The following is a 21166-nucleotide window of genomic DNA, read 5'->3' as shown; positions in this document are numbered from 1 at the left end:
CATACACACACACACACACACACACACACACACTCCTTCAGTAGTTTTGACACCATCTTCCCCTCCTCCCTAATGTTGATTATTTTTTATCAAGCTCTGCCTTTCTAGTCAGCTTTTTTTTTTTTTTTTTTTTTTGAGAGAGAGATGTTGTACCAGCCTAATGAAATGCACTATTGATTTTTTAAGGAGGATGTTTTTGAAGAAGTTATTTATTCATTAAGTATCCTCTCTGAGCATGTGAGAATCTGTCTCTAGTTTCAGGATGGGTGTGGTAAACCAGCTGAGTACCTGTTTTACTTCTGTTTCTAGGCCATTGTAAATTTTATGACAAAAAGCCTTTTCTTATTAACATTGATTTCTAAACAGCTCACAGCCAAGTTATGGGCCACCTTTACAAAATACCTAGGAGGAAAATGTCAATGTATTTATCTCTGCTTGTGCACTCATCTTATTTTTGCTCCTTTTTTACTTAATCTAATTTTTTTTCACCTGTTAATTATTCTTTTTGCTGATTTCTATGACATTTTTATTTGCTGCCTTCAATTATTTTTACCTGACATATAAGTAATACTTTTTCTTTTGTCCTCTGGACTCATTCCTCTGTTGCCTCACCAGGTTCTTATACCTCAGGTTTTTTTGTAGTTATGCATTTCATTCCATCAACTTCCAAATATTTATCTCTAGACCTGACTTCTCATATATATACTCTGGTCCTAAATTTTGGGGGGTGCTTTTTAGAAAAACCCTTAATATTGATATGTGTTTTCTCACAAGTCAAGTATCCTGTTGTCATTTTTATCAGTTTTCCCTTTTCAGCGTAGAAACTACCATATATATTTTTTTCTTAATTTTATGTAGATAATTTTTTATTTTTGCATTTCACATTGAATTTCTTTGAAATATCTATGATAATCTATTTGCCTCATTCTTTTAGCCACTGTGTGTTTGTTTCGTTTCTTTTCTTTTCTTTTCTTTTCTTTTCTTTTCTTTTCTTTTCTTTTCTTTTCTTTTCTTTTCTTTTCTTTTCTTTTCTTTTCTTTTCTTTTCTTTTCTTTTCTTTTCTTTTCTTTTCTTTTCTTTTCTTTTCTTTTCTTTTCTTTTCTTTTCTTTTCTTTTCTTTTCTTTTCTTTTCTTTCTTTCTTTCTTTCTTTCTTTCTTTCTTTCTTTCTTTCTTTCTTTCTTTCTTTCTTTCTTTTTTTTAAAGATTTTATTTATGTATTCATGAGAGAGGCAGAGACATAGGCAGAGGGAGAAGCAGGATCCTTGAAGAAGCCCGATGCGGGAATCGATTCTTGGACTCTCCAGGATCATGTCCTGAGCCAAAGGCAGATGCTTAGCCAGTGAGCCACCCTGGAGTCCCCAGTGTGTGTTTCTACACTAGTTGACCCTGCTTCTGGTTCCTTCCCATCACAGGGCTACCCATATAGTTAGCCTTTTGAGCCTGATTTCCTGCTACCTGCTTCACTGAAGCCTCTTACATGTACAGAGATGTGCGGTGATAGTCTGTTACTCACTGGTGTATCCCTAATTATAACCATTTGCAATATAGCTGAGTCATTAAATACAATTGAAAAAAATGACTTTATAAGATTGTCTGGTTTGCAAAAAGTCCTTACTTTGAAGAGGCTACCATAAAATATCTATTGAAGGATTGGTGTGGGTAAATGCTTTGAGAAAATCCAAATGAAAAAGTTTTATGTAAAGACAAGATATGAGTAGATATTTTCCAGTAAGACATTCAACTCTTACTGTGGTACTGTGCCTTGGAGGTTTAAAGCACAATTTTTACCTTATTGACAATAGCATTGTGCTGCTTAAACAACCTTCTTCAAAGTCAGATTTTTTTAAGAGTAGCAAAGATTTTAGCAGAAGTCTTCTCAGATTATCTACTGCAGGATTACCAAGCCCATTATGGAATGGTCCACTCTGCACACTATTTCATGGCCTTATAGGGCAGAGTGGCCATCCTGCTGTCCCACTAAACCATCCCATTATGCCACACAAATCCGTTTTACTGCCCACCAGGGCACCATTGAGTGCGATACAGCAGTAATTTAATGCCACCCTAGTGGCCTCAGAGAGTTACTGCTGCACCGGCAGGAGAGCTCACATTTTCCCTTGGTGGATTTATATATTGGGAGGAACTGGCTGACCTGCTGTATAACTTTGTTGCACAGATTAAATGTAGGCATCATCTGGTAGGCCTTTCCTGAGCAATATCTCACACCTGTGCTTGCCAAGAAGTGTGTTAAAATATGAGCAGACTTGCTACCCTGCTTAGTACAGATGCATTTGTCTACGTGTGTTGTTTTAGTATTCACTCACCATCTTTTTACTTCTAATTTTGTGAGTCTAGAAGATACAAAGATGTCTTTTATCCATAAGAATGTCATATAAGGTTTCTAGTCTGTTTATTCTGTTAAATATTTGTAGGATTGACACTCATTTTCTTGATTTCACTCTTTGGGGGAGAATTGCATAATTATTTTATTCCTAATTTGCAACACTACAAGCTGTTATAAACCCTTCTGTATTGAGTTAGTAGAGTGTTGTAAGATAAAAATCGAAGCTTTTTTTCCCTTCTCTTTCTTCGCAAATGATCTCATTATTCTTGGTTTTAAGATGCAGTGTGAATACATTAGCTGAGGCCCTTACCAAATTTGAAAGATTTGAGGATTTTTCAAATCAGTCTTTTGGTAGGGGTCAGCAATGTTAAGTCCATCTCTTACCTGCTTAACTTGTATGTGATCGATTCACCATTCTCCATCAGTGTTGCAGTCTTTAGTCCTTTTCAAAATAATGAACACCTAGAGTCCATTTCAGTGTATTAGTGCATCTGGTGTGTGCTTAAAAGATACAACCTTGTCAGAGGCATCTCCTTCGTAATGTTATAATGATGCAGTAATGTTGTACTGTCATAATGATCCAGTTAGATTTCAAGTGTGTGTTTCTTGACCTTGTTTTAATTCTCATTTCAGGCATAAACTTTTAAAACGTTGTGCAGTAGGACCCAATCGACCTCCCGCAATATCTCAACCAGGGTTCAGTGCAGGACCGTCATCATCTTCATCTTTACCACCTCCTGCGTCTAAGCACAAAACAACAGAAAGACCGGAAAAGGGAGACAAATTGCAAAAGAGACCCTTGATACCATTTCACCATAGGCCCTCTGTGGCTGATGAGTTCTGTATGGAGCAGGATACACCAGGACAGAAGCTAGGGTTGGCAGGGATAGACTCCTCCTTAGAGGTGTCTAGCAGTAGGAAGTATGATAAACAAATGGCCGTGCCTTCCAGAAATACAAGCAAGCAAATGAATCTGAATCCTATGGATTCACCTCATTCCCCTATTTCCCCTCTGCCGCCAACACTCAGCCCTCAGCCACGAGGTCAGGAAACGGAGAGTTTGGACCCGCCCTCTGTCCCTGTGAACCCAGCCCTCTATGGAAATGGGCTAGAACTTCAGCAGTTGTCGACTCTGGATGACAGAACTGTCCTCGTAGGCCAAAGACTGCCTTTGATGGCAGAGGTCAGCGAGACAGCCTTATATTGTGGGGTTAGGCCCTCGAACCCCGAGTCGTCAGACAAGTGGTGGCACAGTTATCGCCTCCCCCCTATTGATGATGCTGAGTTCCGGCCCCCAGAACTCCAGGGTGACAGATGTGATGCCAAAATGGAGGTAAACTCAGAGAGCACTGCATTGCAAAGGTAAGGCAACTGTGGGTACCACCCATGTGATTGCCCACCGACCCCTTGGAGTCAGGGCTTTCCTCCTCATTTCCCCATGCTGACCCTTCAGAGCCAAAATGAAAGATGCTTTTCTTTGCCATTCCTAGACTCTGCATTTGGAAAATACTAAAAAATCAAATGTTTTTTGTCCTTCGTGAGGTTTCACACATGTTGTTATTTAAATATGTTGGCATATAAAGGTTTCATTGTGGCATTTAGGACACTGGTATTAATTTATTTTTGGCCTGCTGTTTGTTAGTCAAAGAATGGAGCTTTATGATACTTTCCATGTTGTGGTCAGTGTTTTCTTTTCTTTGTATGTCGACACTTTTAAGGAGGACTTTGCATGCATTCAGTTATATATCCTGCATCTAATAATAATACTATTTATAGTGCTGTTGAACTATGCATTATTCTTCATAATGTATTCAGACCATCTCAGTTAATCTTCACCGTGACCATATTACTATCTTATTTTCATAGCTGAGAAAGAAGCGAGGGTCAAGCAATTAGGAAATGACACAGATTAAACGTGGTTGGACCCAGGTAGTCTGTCCTTAGGGTCTGTCTGTGCTCTTAACTGGAATCTGTGGGCTCAGAAACAAAAGCATATTCTTCACAAAGACCTACTAAGTTTTATTTGTTAATATAATCTCTATAAGAACTTTTTTTTTTTTTTTAAGATTTTGTTTATTCATGAGAGACACATTGAGAGAGAGAGAGAGGCAGAGACATAGGCAGAGGGAGAAGCAGGCTCCATGCAGGGAGCCCAGTGTGGTACTTGATCCTGAATCACGCCTTGAGCCTAAGGCAGACACACTTAACCACTGAGCCACCCAGGCATCCCAGGAACTTCTTTATAGAGATAAATTTTCTAAGTTTAAGTTTTCCAAATCTTTATAAATGCTTTAAAAAAAAAATGAGTCTTTTTTACTTTATCTTGCTTAAATTGCCATTTATTTTCCCTTTTAGACTTTTAGCACAACCTAACAAACGGTTTAAAATCTGGCAAGAAAAGCAGCCCCAGATGCAGCCACTCCACTTCCTTGACCCATTGCCTCTATCTCAACAACCTGGAGACAGTTTGGGAGAAATCAATGATCCATACACCTTTGAGGATGGTGACATAAAATACATCTTTACAGCAAACAAGAAATGCAAACAAGGGACAGAGAAAGATTCCCTGAAAAAGAATAAGGTACCATTTAGCATAGAGAGCATCCAGCATGGTGTGGGTTTTTGATCTATGTCAGTACAACATGTGTGGGAAAACTTCTGAGGCAGAATGTTTGAGATAGTCTTGCCTGATTGCTCTGTCCCCATATTCATGCTCTTGGTACTATTGTATTGAACAATGTATTGTTCCTTTTTATGTCATGGCTCACCTTTGTTTAAAAGTCAGCTGAACATAAATGAAGCCTCATATTTTCCAGGCTATAGCTTGTACAGTGCATGTTTCCTCTCATATGCTAATTCTTGTTGGCCTATGCTCCCTGCTTATTTCTTTTTAATTATTCCAAAATATCCAAAATGTAAGGAAAAAAATTTGATAATATCTATTTATTGAGCGCTTAGTATGTTTACTGTATCAAGCGCTTTACCTATGTATCTATCTGAATTAATATCAACACTACTCCTAGATGTGTCAGTATTAATTTTACTGGTTTCGTTGTCATAAAAATGAGTACTGGGGGTGTCTGCTGTCTTTAGCCTTAAATTTTCAAACATTCTAAAATATTGGGCCATTTAAAGAGGTATTCTTGAGAATAGGGGAGATAAAACAATTGCAAGAGGCTTGTACAGTTCAGAAGAATGCTTCAGAGATTCCTTTATAGAGATCTATCTAGATCCAGAAAGCTTGAACCATAGTTCAGCCTCTAAAATGTTATATTAAAGGCAGCTTTTAACACCATGGCAGGTCTGTAATCAAATGCCACCAGTACTGGTTAGGTATAAAAGCCAGACTGACTCAGAATACTCAATAGGATTGGAGGGAAAGTATGGGAGTTTTGGGTTCTGTTTAAATTCAGGGAAAAAGACATATATTTTATTTCCCTTGGTTGCATAGACCATGGTTTATCATACTTGTGCTCATAACAAGTTCCATTCTACCCTCTAATTCTTTGTGTTCTCCCTCATATTCCACACTTTGGGTTGGTGTTCATGTGTTTTGTTTGGCTGAATTTATTATACAGTCAGAGGATGGATTTGGTACCAAGGATGTCACTACACCAGGTCATTCCACGCCGGTGCCTGATGGGAAAAATGCCATGTCTATTTTCAGTTCTGCTACTAAAACAGGTGTGTACAATGATTATTTGCCTCACTTGGATTGTTGCTAAAGTAAAATGCAAGGGAGATGCTTCTCAATTTAGATTATATTTTTACTGTAATAGCAATAATTTGATCCCATCTTTAAGTTTTCATAGTTTGTTTTTCAGTTACTTTCAAAACTGATAAACATATTTGGAAATAATTGTCTCTAAATTTAACTGAAAACGTAGGGAAAGAATTCACAGGCAGGTCTTGCTCATTGAGATCCATGCCCTCTCCTCACTCTTTCTCTCTAGATGAAGTTGCTCATTCTGCATTTTTGCCTTCTTTCCCACAGATGTCCGGCAGGATAATGCTGCTGGCAGAGCTGGCTCCAGTAGCCTTACACAGGTGACAGATCTGGCACCTTCCCTGCATGACTTAGACAACATCTTTGACAATTCCGATGATGACGAACTTGGGGTGAGTCTGCCACAGCTACCAAAACAGAAGACATGGAGGACTTAGGACTTAGGTCACTGTTGGAGTATTTCCTTATTGTTTGGTCTACGGAATTTGGGGGCCTCTAATTTTAGGTTCAGAATGTTCTACAGAAATGTTTGTATACTTTGAAAGGATTCTTAAAGTTGTCTGTGTAGTCTCTAACACTCCTTGGGTTCTGTTTGTTGATGGCTTTTTTTTTTCTATTAGTTTATTCCTGTTGGAAACACTAAAATCTTTCACTTTCAGTTCTTCAATCCTAAATATCATGAGACTAGTAGAAGTGTAGTATGTAGTCCTTTTGGCTCACATTTTAAAATTAATGCCCCTATAAGTTTTTATTCATCTCATCAGTCAGAACATAATCTACATTTTGAGAGATAAACAAGTATGGTCTATACTTTTTAGGATGGGCACTATTGTAGGGAAAAAGGACTTACGTACATAGAAGTTAAATAACACAAGGTATGATGTGGTTAAAGCGACAGATAAGAATTATAATTCTTGGTAGAACAGCTGAGCAGAGTCAGAAAATTTATGTCCTCGTCCTCCTAACCACCTCTGTATTTTTGGGCAAGTAGAAGTTCCTGTTTATTTCTGGGGGACCTATCTTACTCATAGGCCCTCTCTCTGTCTTTTTTAAGATTTTATTTATTCATTCATGAGAGAGAGAGGCAGAGACACAGGCAGAGGGAGAAGCAGGCTCCATGAGACTCCATGCAGGGAGCCCAGTGTGGGACTTGATCCCAGGACTCCAGGATCACGCTCTGGGTTGAAGGCAGGCGCTAAACGGCTGAGCCACCCAGGGATCCCTGATAGACCCTCTCTTAAAGGAAATAGGTTTATTAGTTTATTTTTCATTCACTTCTTTATTTCCCTTCCTTCCCTCCCTTTCATCAGTTTCCCAGATATTTGTTAATCATTTGATGGTCATTTCTTTTGTGATGTGTACTTGAGGTTACAAGTATTATTATATTACTGCCCTTACACTTGAGGCACTCACAGACCTCTGGGAGAAATAGCATATTCATAATGTTTAAAATGTACTTAAAAATGTATATAAATAAATATACACATGCATGCTTATTACTGTGAGTGCAGTAATTGACCTGCGTCTAAAGATGCTGGATGTTCAAGTACAAAGTGACAGGTGAGCAGTGTTTAAGGCTTAAAGGTTAAGTAGGAATCAGAATTCTAAAGCTTGTTCTCAGTTTAAAATAAAATGGATCTGATTAACAGATATTATACACCATTAGTAATGTGAAGTACTTAGAAGATGATGAGATCATAATGGTCCCCAAGAATGGATTTGACTTTTAAAACGTGGAGAGACAGGGTTAATGAGAGGCAGGGGAGAGACTTTAGTTTGAGCCTGGAATGAGCCTTGGTTAAGCAACAAGAATGAACCAGCTGGGGAAGTTGGGGAGATAGTGACCAGACCATTGGTCTGCTCTCTGAGTAAGGAGTAAAGATAGACAAGGTTAGGCAGGTTTTGGCCACACTTATGGCTTTGGACTTCGAACTCTGCCTATATAACGTGTCCTCTATGAAGGCTGCTGAGTGTGAAACTGACCGAAAAGAAGCGATTCCTGGTTTTCATCAGTCTCATACACAGAAAGCATGAATACTGTGTGGTAACTTTTATTGAATTAAAACACAAGGACCTCCTCAATTCAGGCAGTTGGCTATGTGAAGAAAAAGGACATGGCAATGAGAAAAACTGTAATATAAGAAATTGTTGATACAGGCATTGGAGAGTCTCTTTAAACTTAACTATCTCCCTGAAGTCAGGTATTACTAGGATTGGTTTTAGTGATCCTTTGGGTTTGGTGAGATGCTTTGGTGGTGAAGGTGAGGATGAAATATGAAAAAACAAGGAATCAAAAAGAAGTAGAAAGGGAGGAATGAGAAAGGGCAAAAAACAAGCATTGCAGAGTAGCCTGGGGACTGTTCACAACTACCATCTCCAGTGATTGTTGTTTGCACTCAAGAGTCATTGTACTTATCTCTGTATAAATTATGTATTACTGTTGAACTAAATGAAGATATGTTTACTTTGTTTTTAGAATGTATTCTTAGTAACGTTAATATGTAAAGGAGGGTTGGATATTTTTAATCTAATTTCATTTCTCTGAAATGATTGTTTTTGCTTTACTCTGATTTCTAGCCTGGCATTTAATTAAGAGAATCGCTTACCTTAGAATCCTTTTGCTAATTCATCTTACTGATAACTGGTGTTGTGAGGTTCTTTGTCCAAGTTTTCATCTTAAATGTCTTTGAATTTAATTTTGCGTTTCAACCTTGTGACATGGAATAAGTATACAAAAGTAAAAGGCCTTCTATTTGTGAGAATCTTTTTTTTTTTCTTTTTTGCTGTTTTACCTTGCCACCAATTCATTGCGTTCTTAAAGATAATCTTGCCTATTAAAGGACTTAATTTATTTTGAATAACAAAGAAAAGCCCTCTCTACATATCTCTGTGGTTTTGTGTGATAAGGTTATTTTTTATGAAGATGAACAGTAACTGTGGAGGAGATAGGAGCTGAAGATTTTTTTTTTTTTTTTTTTTTTTGTGGTGAAAAATAAAAGAATAATGCTTTGAGAGGGCTTGAGGTCACCTTTTGAAACTGCCTGCTTCCAAACAGAAGGAAAACCAGACTGATAGCCAATTACTCCTTGGAGTCACCACCCTAATTTAATTATTGTGTCCCTGAAACCACTTCCCTAATGACCTGGGAGGAAGATTTGCTTAAGGAATGTAAGTTGTGCTTTGATGGTGCAGTCTGCCCTTACCAGATCCATGCAAAGAAGACTCTGTCACTCTGGTTTTTATTCTTGATAAGCTTGTAGCCTTCTCCTTGGCTTCACTGTCTGCTGGTATTTTTAGAAGTTTACTTGTAAACACCATGTAAGGAAGCATCTTTCTTTTATTCCAAAATATCATTAGGCATATGTTAAGAAATAGTTTACTGCTGCTCTACTTATATTCAGATGTGTTGCCCTGTTTTAATAATAATAATCTTTTCTTAAGGCTGTATCACCTGCGCTGCGTTCATCAAAAATGCCTGCAGTTGGGGCAGAAGATCGACCTCTTGGGAAGGATGGAAGAGCTGCTGTTCCTTACCCACCAAGTAAGAAAAGGAAATTGAGCTTTGGCTTACTGTTTATAACTTCTACAAAATGTTTTCATATTCAGTGATGTTTTATCTGAGATGCCTCTCTGTCCCTCCCTTTTTTTTTTTTTTTTTTTTTTTTTTACGGCTTAGGAGGTCTGTCTTTACTATTAACAGAATATTAACTGTGAATTAAAACCTATTTAAGTTGGAATTTCTAAGATGGGGCAGGCAGCTAAGAGACCATTTTAGTTTGAATTCCTTTTGCTTTTGTTTTCAAATTAAGAATGAACTCTTCTGGTTAAAAATGTAGATAAATGTGTTTTATGTTTGTTTCTCTAACAGCCTTTTCCTAGTAGGATAAACGCTATACAGTGACTTTCATTTTTTTTTTTTTTTATACAGTGACTTCCAAAGTGATATTCCACTATAAGAGTTTGTGTAAGATGTTTCAAAAAATTTAATTTACACAAGGATGATGATCATTTGTTTTTTTGTGGTTCTTTTTCTAATTCATATTGAAGTTTGTGTTTCCTTTTGAGATCAGTTTATTGTGTATGACAGCAAGAAGAGAAATTTTTTTTAAAGTTACTCTTCATTGTAGGAAACTACATTATTCTACAAGAGAAAAGACAGTAGAAGCAGAAACATAATTCCATTGCAAATCATTCTTTAATACCATCTCATTAACTTCAGCTGGTAATGAGAACAAATTGAGGGGAAAAACCACTATGTCATAGGGATGAGTCAAAAAGTTTTATGAACCTATAAATGTGTGCTGATTTACTCAAATGTAGAAGTGTGAAGTATACAGAGATTGGATTTTGACAGCTTTAGTAGATCCATAGCTTTTTAAAATATGCAAAGCTTTCTCAAGCATGACATGTATGAAAATGAATAATGGTAGCCAGCCAGTTGCTGTAGTTTTTTTAATTAAACATTTTTCTTTTTTTATTACTCTGCTCTACAGATTTTGCAAACATAGAATTCACAGATTAAAAGAAACAATATTAAAATAGATACATATGGAATAGGTTAGATGAATGAATTTTTCCCCTTGTATTGAACCAGTTAATCCTCTGCCCTTTTTGACATTAAGTTATATGTTGTGATGTTAAATGTTAAAACATGACTTGTCCAAGGTTATTGGACTCACAATATTTGTACTCAGAAATCATTCTGTTAGTGTCCTTGCCCAGGAAAGTATATGGTATACTCTCTTCTTTATCTCATTTTTATTCAGAAAATAATTGTTTCAAAAAGAAGCAACTCAAAATGTTATGATAAAGTACAAGTTATAAAAATTAATTGATTAATTGAAAAATTAATTTGATAAATTTGATTAATTTATACTTACATATATAAGCTTTGGAAAGTATAGATACATAAGAGTAAATGGATCTTTCGTTGTGCACAAAGTATGCATGTGTAAATGTGTGTGTGTGTGTGTGTGTGTGTGTGTATGGACATGTATACAATATTTCCTCCCAAGACATGACAATGAAATAACATGGTAAGAAGTTCTCATCTCTGCAAGAGCTTTTTTGTACATTGAGGTAGAAAGACTGACATAAAATTTAGTGTCTAGAACAGCACCATCCAGTCTAATAGAAATACAGTGTGAGCTACAAATGAGAGCCATATAGCAGTCTTAAATTTTCTAGTAGTTACATTAAAGGAAGTAAAAAAGAACCATGTAAGATTAATTTAATTAGTATATTTACCTAATATAACCAATAGTGTCATTTTTTACATGTGATCAGTGTAAAAAATATTGGGATATTTGATAATTCTTTTTTTTTTTTTTTTTTTGTGCTAACTCTTTAGAATCTGTTGTATATTTTATACACACAGCACATCTCAGTTTGGACGACGCTTGGCTTGAGTGCTCCATAGCCATATGTGGCTAATGGATACTGTATTTGACAGATTATGTCCATAATTATTCATTTGTGTATGTAGTAATGTAATAGTGAGAAAAGCAACACACAGTAATAACTAGATTTAATTTTGGCATCAAGTCTGTGTTAAGGTAGTATTGTGTTATAATAATATATACAATAATACACCTCAATTCCAGCCTATTCTGGTAGCTGTTCCCACCCTCACTTTAGCATTTTTAAGGATAAAAATTGAACAAACAAGCCATGGTTTTCTGTTTTGGAGAACTAGAATGTTTCTGTCATCTTTCTGACTTACCCTCTTTGACTGCAGTTCCTTTTCTCATCTCAAAACCTGTTTAGGGTCACATCCTGTCAGAAATTCCTTGTAACTTAACAGCAAAATCATCTTTTTCCCAGCCAAACAAAAATGGGGAGGGCAGACCAATTATTATAGGCTTTATCACTTACTGAATGTTTAGATGTTACATGGTGAAGTATTTACGTGTGTGTACATTATGTTATTTAATGTGTACAAAAAATATGAGGTAGATAGTATTGCCATTTTGCAGATGAGGAACTTGAAGTTAGAGAGGTTAAGAGTTTCCTTAAGAATATCTGATAATGGGGTGCCTGGCTGGCTGAGTTGGTGGAACATGTGACTCTTGATCTTGGCATTGTGAGTTCGAACCCCATGTTGGGTGTAGAGATTACTTAAAAATAAAATCTTAAAAAAAAAAGTATCTGATAGAATAGTGAAGGCTACTTTCTGAAGTGAGTCTCTGGCAGGTGTAATCTTATTTTCCGTACTTTTTTTGTGTTCTCTTTTACCTTTGATAAAAAATATCAAGGTCGTGAAGGTGTTGAAAATTGAGATATACAAAAAAAAAAAAAAAATTGAGATCTACAACTGTGTTAGGTAGCTTCAAAGAATTTGAGTATCCCCAGGTGAGAAATGTCTTTATTACGTTTCTCAGACAAAATTTAGTAGCTAATTTAATAAAATAATTTTTGGTAGTATTTTATACCATAGCCAGAATACTTACATGTAAAATAAAGGCTCTGTTTAAGTTCACTTGTCATTTTAACACAAAGAGAATTTGTACAGTTTATTTTCCAAGTATTTGCTTGAAGATTAAAATCTATAATGCAAATAGGAGTTTGAAGATTTTATGAAGCGGACTTAGAATTTAAAATGTTATACTTAAACATTAATTTTATATTAAAAATGACCCATAGCTGCTCTTTCTGTGACTTGGAAGAAGGAGTAGGGACTAAAAGATAAAGATGATGGATATATTTCAAGTATAACCTAACTCAATATTAAAGTCTTCAGTCTTGTTTTATTTTTTCTCTCTTTTTTTTTTTTTTTTTTTTTCTTCTTCAGTCTTGTTTTAAAGAAAATTACTGATCTGGTTGCTGCTACATTTGAAGACCTGTTTTTCCTCCTCAGACTCCAGTGGTTCTCTGGGAGTTTCTGGCTTGGCTTGTAGCCCTAGTTCTATGAATTGTTATGTTTCTTAATGGTAAAATACTGTCCTGGCAAGAGGGGCCTTGAAGATCTACTTGAGTTCCCCCCCCCCCGTTTTCCTTTTCTTTCTCTTTTTCTTGGCGGCAGCAGGCACCATTTTGTTTAATGAAATCTTATACAGAATCCTACTGTAGGAAATAAATGGAAATGGAGCTTCTCTAAAGAGAGGGAAAGTTGGGATCTGAGATCCTGTCTGTTGGCCTCTTCCTTCCCTTGTCTTACAGATAAGCACCCGAGGCCAAGAGAGGGTAAAGTATTCCAGATTATCTTATTGTTTAACTGGGAAACATGGTAAAGATCATCTCATGCAGAGGTTCTCACCTTTTTTCTGCCTCCCATCTGGTGGAAGCCTCCCCCTGCCCCCGTAAACAAAGGAAAGAAACCAAGCCTGGTGAGAATCACACGTCTTTTCCAGCCATTTAGATGAAGGATCCAAGGCCTCCAGGGAGGAGTGACCTGCCCTGACTGTAGCAGCACTGAGCTCTGGAACTGTTCAGGGTCCTGCTGCTGATTCATACAGCACTGTCTCAGACTCCAGCCCAGGGCAGAGTGTGATGCAGTGGTTCTTTATTAATTTCTGATTCAGAGCTTGAGGTCGTATCCTAGTCTATTCAGTGGTTACTGTTTGCCTCTTTCAATGCTGAAGTTTCTAGAAAGAGCAATGTGTTTGGAAACTGGGACATCCGATGCCATTCCAGAACACTGACTTACATTCATGGCTCCAAATGTATACATAAATTTGCTGTATAGGACACCCCCTAGTGGTCAAGCTTCCAACTTGCATCACATTACATCTGCTCTTGCTTTCAGAACCCCAGTTGCTTTCATGGGCCCCAGTTGATGATGATGATGGCTAACTTCTGGTATATTAAAATGCTCTTTTAAAAAAGGATTGAGAGTCACTGCTTTAAGTCTTTCTTAAAAGATACTTTTTTTTTTTTAGTTGATTTTCAGTAAATTCTCTTTTGGTTCTAGGTAGGAATATTAAACCTATGAAGTTTCATTTTAATGTCCATATGGGCAGCATTTAATGTCAATGTGGAACCATTTCCCCAAAGAGCAGTGAATGTGGTGGATTTTTCAGACTAGCCAAGTAATCCTACTACATCTAAACCACCATTGTAGCTGCAAACAATTTTTTTTTTTAAGTATAAATGCTTGATGGATTTTCTGTGAAAAATTTGCTATAGGACATTTTCATGTAATTCTGAAATATTTCATACATATTTGTAAGCAGAGATAGAACTTTCAGCAAAGTTATTCCATTTAATTTCTTCCAGCTTCTACTTATTTCATCTCCTTATACTCTTCAGGCAGTCGTTTATTAGAAGAAATATGTAGGTTATATAAACTTTGTTCTCTTAATTAACGTGAAGTCAAATCATAAAGCATCAAGGGGATAGTGGTAAAGTTCTAGAAAAGGATAATTTTCTGCTGATGGCCACCTTCTTAGAGACTTCCATGATTAATACTGTTTGTAACTGATACAACCATTCAGTTAGCATTATTTCTGATGGCAGGTGGGGTGCCTGCCTACAAACTGGGATTTTTTAGAAGTCTTACCTGTTAAATATTGTCCTCTCCTCTCCTCTCCTCTCCTCTCCTCTCCTCTCCTCTCCTCTCTTCTCCTCTCAGCAGTTGCAGACTTGCAAAGGATGTTCCCCACTCCTCCTTCTTTAGAACAGCACCCTGCATTTTCTCCTGTGATGAATTATAAAGATGGAATCAGTTCAGAGACAGTGACAGCATTAGGCATGATGGAGAGCCCTATGGTCAGTATGGTATCAACACAGCTCACTGAATTCAAAATGGAAGTAGAAGATGGATTAGGAAGTCCCAAGCCAGAGGAAGTAAAGGTAATTGCCAACATATTAATTTTACCAAGGCAGGGTGATTTTCAAGCAGATTCATATACATCTTCTTCAAAATAGTATATCTATATGCTGTATATACATAAATTTTTAAGAGGTACATTGCTTGGTATATTAATTATAATGTCTAGATTAATTTAAAATTTTGTCATTAACATTTTCTGCTGATTAGATGAGAGAAATACTCAATTCCACTCATTTTTGTTACTGTTGTTATATGTCTTTAGTTGTTCCACCAGCATTATCACCGGACTCTCCTTGTTTTCTCACAGGACTTTTCTTATGTGCACAAAGTTCCAACCTTTCAACCTTTGGTGGGATCCTCCATGTTTGCTCCACTGAAGATGTTGCCGAGCCAATGCCTGCTACCTCTGAAGATACCTGATGCCTGTCTGTTTCGGCCTTCATGGGCAATCCCTCCTAAAATTGAACAACTGCCCATGCCACCTGCAGCCATTTTCAATAGAGATGGCTACAAGTAGGTGCAGGGACCATGTCACGTTTCTTGCCCTATTAAGTGTGGTTTTGATCTTAGATAAGTATTTAAAATGATAACATCAGCATGTCATTTGAAACTTTCCTTTCTTGGACATTCGTGTTTTTGTGCACATTATTTTGTGTTGAAAATGTGCATATTTTCTAACTAAATTTCATGTATATGGATAAATTAAGGCTATTTGTATAGAGAACCATGGTGTTCATGCTAGTTCAGTATCATATCAGTGTCTACTACAGAATCAAGCAGTAGATTGGAGTTGATAATGTTATTTGGATAGTGGTGGTGTTTGATTTATATAGATTGTGGTTCCAAATACGCTTCCTTAAGACACTTTAAAATGAAGTGTTAACACAGAGACTTTCTCTCATGCTGACCCCACATCATATAAGAAAGCAGTAACAAGGGTGGTATGATACAGAAGAAGGAAGAAGAGGTGTTTATTGTAACGTGGGCACATTTAACTCTGTCAAAGAAGGGTAGTCTGTCAACAGTGTAGACTCGGTTTTCCCTATGATGAATAATTTCTTAATTAAACAATTTAAATGCTTTAAAATATAAGGCCATAAGCTCAATTTTCTGTCAGGACCAGGTAAACAAAATGTGGATGACATGGATTGGATAAAGCAAAAGACTTGGCACCACTGCTAGTCAGTGTTATCCTGAGGGACAGTAGGAAAGAGCAGGGTCTCTGATGGAACAGTTAAGATTATGCTTCACTTAAAGGGACTGTTTGCTATGCAGTTATAGTGCATTGTTCAGGCAAGAATGTGGGCGACTAGAGGTCTGCGTTTTTATGTAAATCTCCTTTTTAAAAAAATTTTGGTAGTTAATTCAGAGTCACATTTTAGGAGCCAATAAGACAAATTCCTGATCCAGTCTGTGGGCTATAGTTGTGACATCACATAAAACCATCTTGATGAAACCAACTTTAATGTCATAAACAGGCTTTATGCTTACTTATGTAAAGTCAGTGTCAGAATGAAAAAGTGTGACAGCATGTAGGATAAAAGAACCCAGACTTGGGAGGGTACAGCCGTAATGTCACAGGACTCCAATCCTGCCTTTTTTGTTTACACCTGTGTATGGCCTTAAATGACTAGCTTACCTGAGTCTCTCCCTTCTTTAAAATGGTATGATCTGGCTCTGCTTCCCATACAAGATTTTTGAAAGGTTCTAATGGTTGTGGAAGTATTGTGGCAATAACAACTCGCCAGCAGGATGAACGAATGTGCTCAAAACTACCCTGGTGATGATCCCCTGGCTCCTTTTCTGCTGCCGTGCTCCAGTATTTAAGTAGGGACTAATATAGCACAGCAGAGCTGATAAGCCCAGAAGAGTTGCCACACCATTCTCAAACAATGCAGCAACTCCAGGAACCCATTTGACAGTTTAATTTCTTACACAAGCTCCTCAAAAAAGTGATGTGAGACTCTTTGCTGGATGATAATATAAATAATAAATAACTTAGATCATTGTTTAGATCTATTAAATCTATCACTTGCTATCCCAAAGATCTTTGGTATTCTAAACTGGTTCTGTTAAGAACTTTCTTTGATGAAAGAAATGTTTTGTATTTGCATCTTCCAGTATGGCATCCCCTGCCCTGATGTTGTAGCTGTGCACCTCTTGAGATGGGGCTAGTCGAGACCAAGACTGAATTTTTAGTTTTATTTAAGTTGATTTAAATTTAGCACATAAGGCTGGTGATAACCTTATTGGACAGCACAGTTCTAGACTATGTGAATTCCTTCTGCTGGGGTCTCTATCACCCTGGCCACCCCTTTGTCACACTCAGCACCCCAGCACTCACTTGCTTGACACCTGACATACTTGCTGTGAGCTAACTTTTCTTCCTCTTTTTTACTGTTGAATGCCTAGCATCTAGCATGAGGTTGGTATTCAGTTCGTTTTTATTGAATGGGAAAAATCAGGTTGGTATACAAACTAAACCATTCTTACTACCTAGGGAGCAATTTAATTATTTAGGTTTTCAGTTTAGTAGTTGTAGTTTCCTTTTCTGATCTGAACTGTATAATAATTTTAGGGTTTTGTCAAATAGGAAAATCTGAAAGGAGTCCAATTAGAGTAAAGATCATTATTACACACTTATTATTTTGGTCTCTGAGATAGCAGTGATTGCTAATCAAGTTTTCTGGGTCATTTTTTATCTGTACTCAAAGATACCACTGTGCCTCAGTTTTTCTTTTTAGTGCTTGATTTGGATTTTTAAGCTGGTAGTTTAGGCATAGCTAATTAAACATCACAAGAAAATTATTTGAAGAGCCATTACTTTATGACATTCTTCTTTCAAATTATAAGTGAATGAATATGCAGTTTATTGGAAGAACATTAGTTTAAGCACAGTATTAAGAGATTCCAAGAAAATATTAAGTATTAGATGAAATCAGTATTCTTTTGATACCTTCTAATTGGAAGGAATGGTCCATTGCTGTTTTACATGTACATTTAAGAATGTATATCAAAAAATTTTTTTACAATAATAGAATAGCAGAACATTATAGACCCTGTTTTGTTTTTTTGTGTGTGTGTGTGGCTAGTCCAAAAAGAAGTCATTACTTTTGAAAAAAAGATAGCACAATGTGATCAGTCTCTGGGGAACTAAAAATAATTGTGCTATAGGTAATGCATAGCATATTGAAAATTAAAAATGAAAAAAAAAAAAAAGAAAATTAAAAATGAATTAAAATTGTCTACTGCCCCACAGAAATCTGTTAGAGAAGTTTGGAAGCTATGATACAATATATGTACTATGCAGTTTATATAATTAATATTGAGGTCTCCTAGCTATGTATGTGATATTGGCATTAATTACAGTGTAGTAGTAGCTAGTGGGTTTCCTATAATTGAATTCCTTCATGGCCACTCAGTCTATAAAAATGCAAGCCTAGACAGGACTGTGTTTTGAAAATTAGAAAAATTGCAAATGTTCCTATGTGTTTGATTGTAACTGCTTTAGAGTCATAAATGGATTATAGCCTCAGAGGACAAATACAGTGGTAGACTTTTAATTTTAAAAAATGACAAAAATGTAATTGCAAATTAGATGGAAATTTTACCCTATGGTCTTCTAGCTAACTTAGCATCTGAACTCATGTGTTAATGTTCCACTTAAGTTTTCAAAACTCATTGACCAAACCCAGCACCATGTTTTCTTTTTTGTTTGTTTTTTGTTTGTTTGTTTGTTTTTTTAGCACCATGTTTTCTTATAAAAACAGTAAAGTTCCCTTGAAAGATTAACATGAAGATTGCTTAGATGTGGAATAAGTAGAAGGAAAATGCTGTAGTGTGTTATTCTTCATGCCATGTTTCTTGCTTTCCCATGTACTTTACTGACTCCTTTGAATCCTTTTTTTTTTTTTTAAAGAAAAAATTGAATATACCTAGTGATAGCATGCATAAATGGTAAATGTGCAGGCCAGGTGGGGTAATAGTGTGTGTATTCCAGCATCTGTGACACGCACCTGTTCTCATTTGGTATTTCTGTTGCAGTAATGTGCCTAGTGTCGGGAGCCTAGCAGATCCAGACTATCTGAATACACCACAGATGAACACACCAGTGACGTTGAACAGCGCTGCCCCAGCCAGCAACAGTGGAGCAGGAGTTTTGCCATCTCCAGCAACCCCTCGCTTCTCCGTCCCCACACCACGAACCCCCAGGACCCCAAGAACTCCCAGAGGTGGGGGCACTGCCAGTGGTCAAGGGTCAGTTAAATATGATAGCACCGATCAGGGGTCACCAGCCTCTACCCCCTCTACCACACGGCCCCTTAACTCTGTGGAGCCTGCCACCATGCAGCCAATTCCTGAAGCCCACAGTCTCTATGTCACCCTGATTCTCTCAGATTCTGTGATGAATATCTTTAAAGACAGAAATTTTGACAGCTGTTGCATCTGTGCCTGCAACATGAACATCAAAGGGGCGGATGTTGGGCTTTACATCCCTGACTCTTCCAATGAGGACCAATATCGCTGTACCTGTGGGTTTAGTGCGATTATGAATCGTAAACTTGGCTATAATTCGGGACTCTTCCTGGAAGATGAGTTGGATATTTTTGGGAAGAATTCTGATATTGGTCAGGCTGCGGAGAGGCGCTTAATGATGTGTCAGACTACCTTCCTTCCTCAGATGGAAGGAGCCAGAAAATCCCAGGAGCCACCTATAAGCCTTCTCCTCCTCCTCCAGAATCAACATACACAACCTTTTGCTTCACTGAGTTTCCTGGACTATATTTCCTCTAACAGTCGTCAGACTCTTCCCTGTGTAAGCTGGAGTTATGACCGGGTACAAGCAGATAATAATGATTACTGGACGGAATGCTTTAATGCCTTGGAGCAGGGCCGACAGTATGTAGATAATCCCACAGGTGGAAAAGTAGATGAAGCTCTGGTGAGAAGTGCCACTGTACACTCTTGGCCTCATAGTAACGGTAGGTTTCCCAGAATACATATTTACTTTAAAAATTATCTTGGCATGATGGCAAATGATAAACTTTCTTTAGTTTGTTATATGACAGAAGTTTAAGTTTTATTTCTTAAAAAAAAAAAAAGAAAGTAAGATCTCTGTTGAAAATCTTCCTGAATTTAAGGATTGGAGCAAATGTTTTATATTGAAACATCTTTGAGGCAAGTAATTATTTTGTGAAGACTTCTATTAATTCCTATAGACAGTGCGGGGAAACCTACAACTGCTAAGTGTCAGCATCATCGGGAGTACACAGACGAATAGTTTGCACACGTTGCGTGTTTAAATTCACCCATTCTTCTAGATGAGTTGTCCGTGATACTTTCTCCATGAAACCTTCTACCCATTTACCGAGCATTTTCTCCTTCCTGTTTTTCCAGTATTTTGCATCTCTTATAACAATGATCACAGTTTACTTTGTGTTATGGTTCCTGAGGCACGTCACTGACTCTTCTATTATTAAAAGCTCCAGTTGACAAATATCTGTGATGTTGAGCTCTAAGCATGCCATGCAAGTTGCTTTTCCCTTCCCTTCTTCATTCACCATCTATACTGCGATGCATCCTGGGTGATAAAATGACTGAAAGAGACAAGATACCTCTCTGAGGGACTTCCTAATCTGTCCTGGAAAATGGACATCAGATTAAGCAAATAATAACACAGATTAGCATATTAGAAACCCATCATAAGCAATTAGAAAAAAAAACATGGAGTGGGAGGGCCTTCCTAGACTGGGGGTCAGGGAAGACCTCCTTGAAGAAGTAGTAACATTAGAGATCTCAGTGCCAGTACAGATTAACTGGCTAAAGAGGCTAGAGAGGGGATCTCTGGGTGGTGCAGCAGTTTGGCGCCTGCCTTTTGGCAATCCTGGAGACCCGGGATCGAGTCCCACGTCAGGCTCCTGGTGCATGGAGCCTGCTTCTCCCTCTGCCTGTGTCTCTGCCTCTCTCTCTCTGTGTGTGTGACTATCATAAATAAATAAAAATTTCAAAAAAAAAAAAAAATGAAGAGGCTAGAGAGCAAGGAATTGTATCCCAGACAGAAGGAACAGCAAGAGTGGTATAGAGTTGTATAGAGCTTGGTTCTTTCAAAGAACCGAATGACTCTGTCTCTCTCTCTCTCTCTCTCTCTCTCTCTCTCTCATTTTTTAAAGGGGGTTGGAACCTGGGTGGCTCAGTCGATTAAGCATCTGACTCTTGATTTCGGCTCAGGTCATGATCACAGGGTTGTGAGATTGAGCCCCAAGTCAGGCTCTGTGCTTGGTTTGGAATTTGCTCCAGATTCTTTGTCTTTCCCCTTCTCTGTCC

At 37.4% G+C, this 21166-nt stretch overlaps 1 protein-coding gene across 9 annotated transcripts in view; it reads left to right on the top strand.

Moving 5' to 3' along the window:
• Positions 1–21166, top strand: part of MED13L (mediator complex subunit 13L) — a 294941-nt gene that overhangs the window by 244193 nt on the left and 29582 nt on the right. For 8 of the 9 annotated variants that reach the window (XR_012019241.1, XR_012019242.1, XM_072802654.1 and 5 more), the window contains 8 exons: positions 2979–3707; positions 4701–4926; positions 5924–6029; positions 6340–6464; positions 9514–9613; positions 14642–14862; positions 15150–15355; positions 18887–19824. Coding sequence is in view for 7 of the 9 variants with exons in the window: in XM_072802654.1 (XP_072658755.1) it covers positions 2979–3707; positions 4701–4926; positions 5924–6029; positions 6340–6464; positions 9514–9613; positions 14642–14862; positions 15150–15355; positions 18887–19824 (2651 nt within the window). In the remaining 2 variants the exon portion in view is untranslated. The remainder of the gene's footprint in view (positions 1–2978; positions 3708–4700; positions 4927–5923; positions 6030–6339; positions 6465–9513; positions 9614–14641; positions 14863–15149; positions 15356–18886; positions 19825–21166) is intronic. The other variant, XM_072802653.1, reaches the window with a different exon arrangement.

The sequence above is a fragment of the Canis lupus genome, chromosome 27 (assembly GCF_048164855.1).
Source record: "Canis lupus baileyi chromosome 27, mCanLup2.hap1, whole genome shotgun sequence".
In the NCBI taxonomy this organism is placed as follows: domain Eukaryota; kingdom Metazoa; phylum Chordata; class Mammalia; order Carnivora; family Canidae; genus Canis; species Canis lupus.
This window is presented reverse-complemented; position numbering and strand designations above follow the sequence as displayed.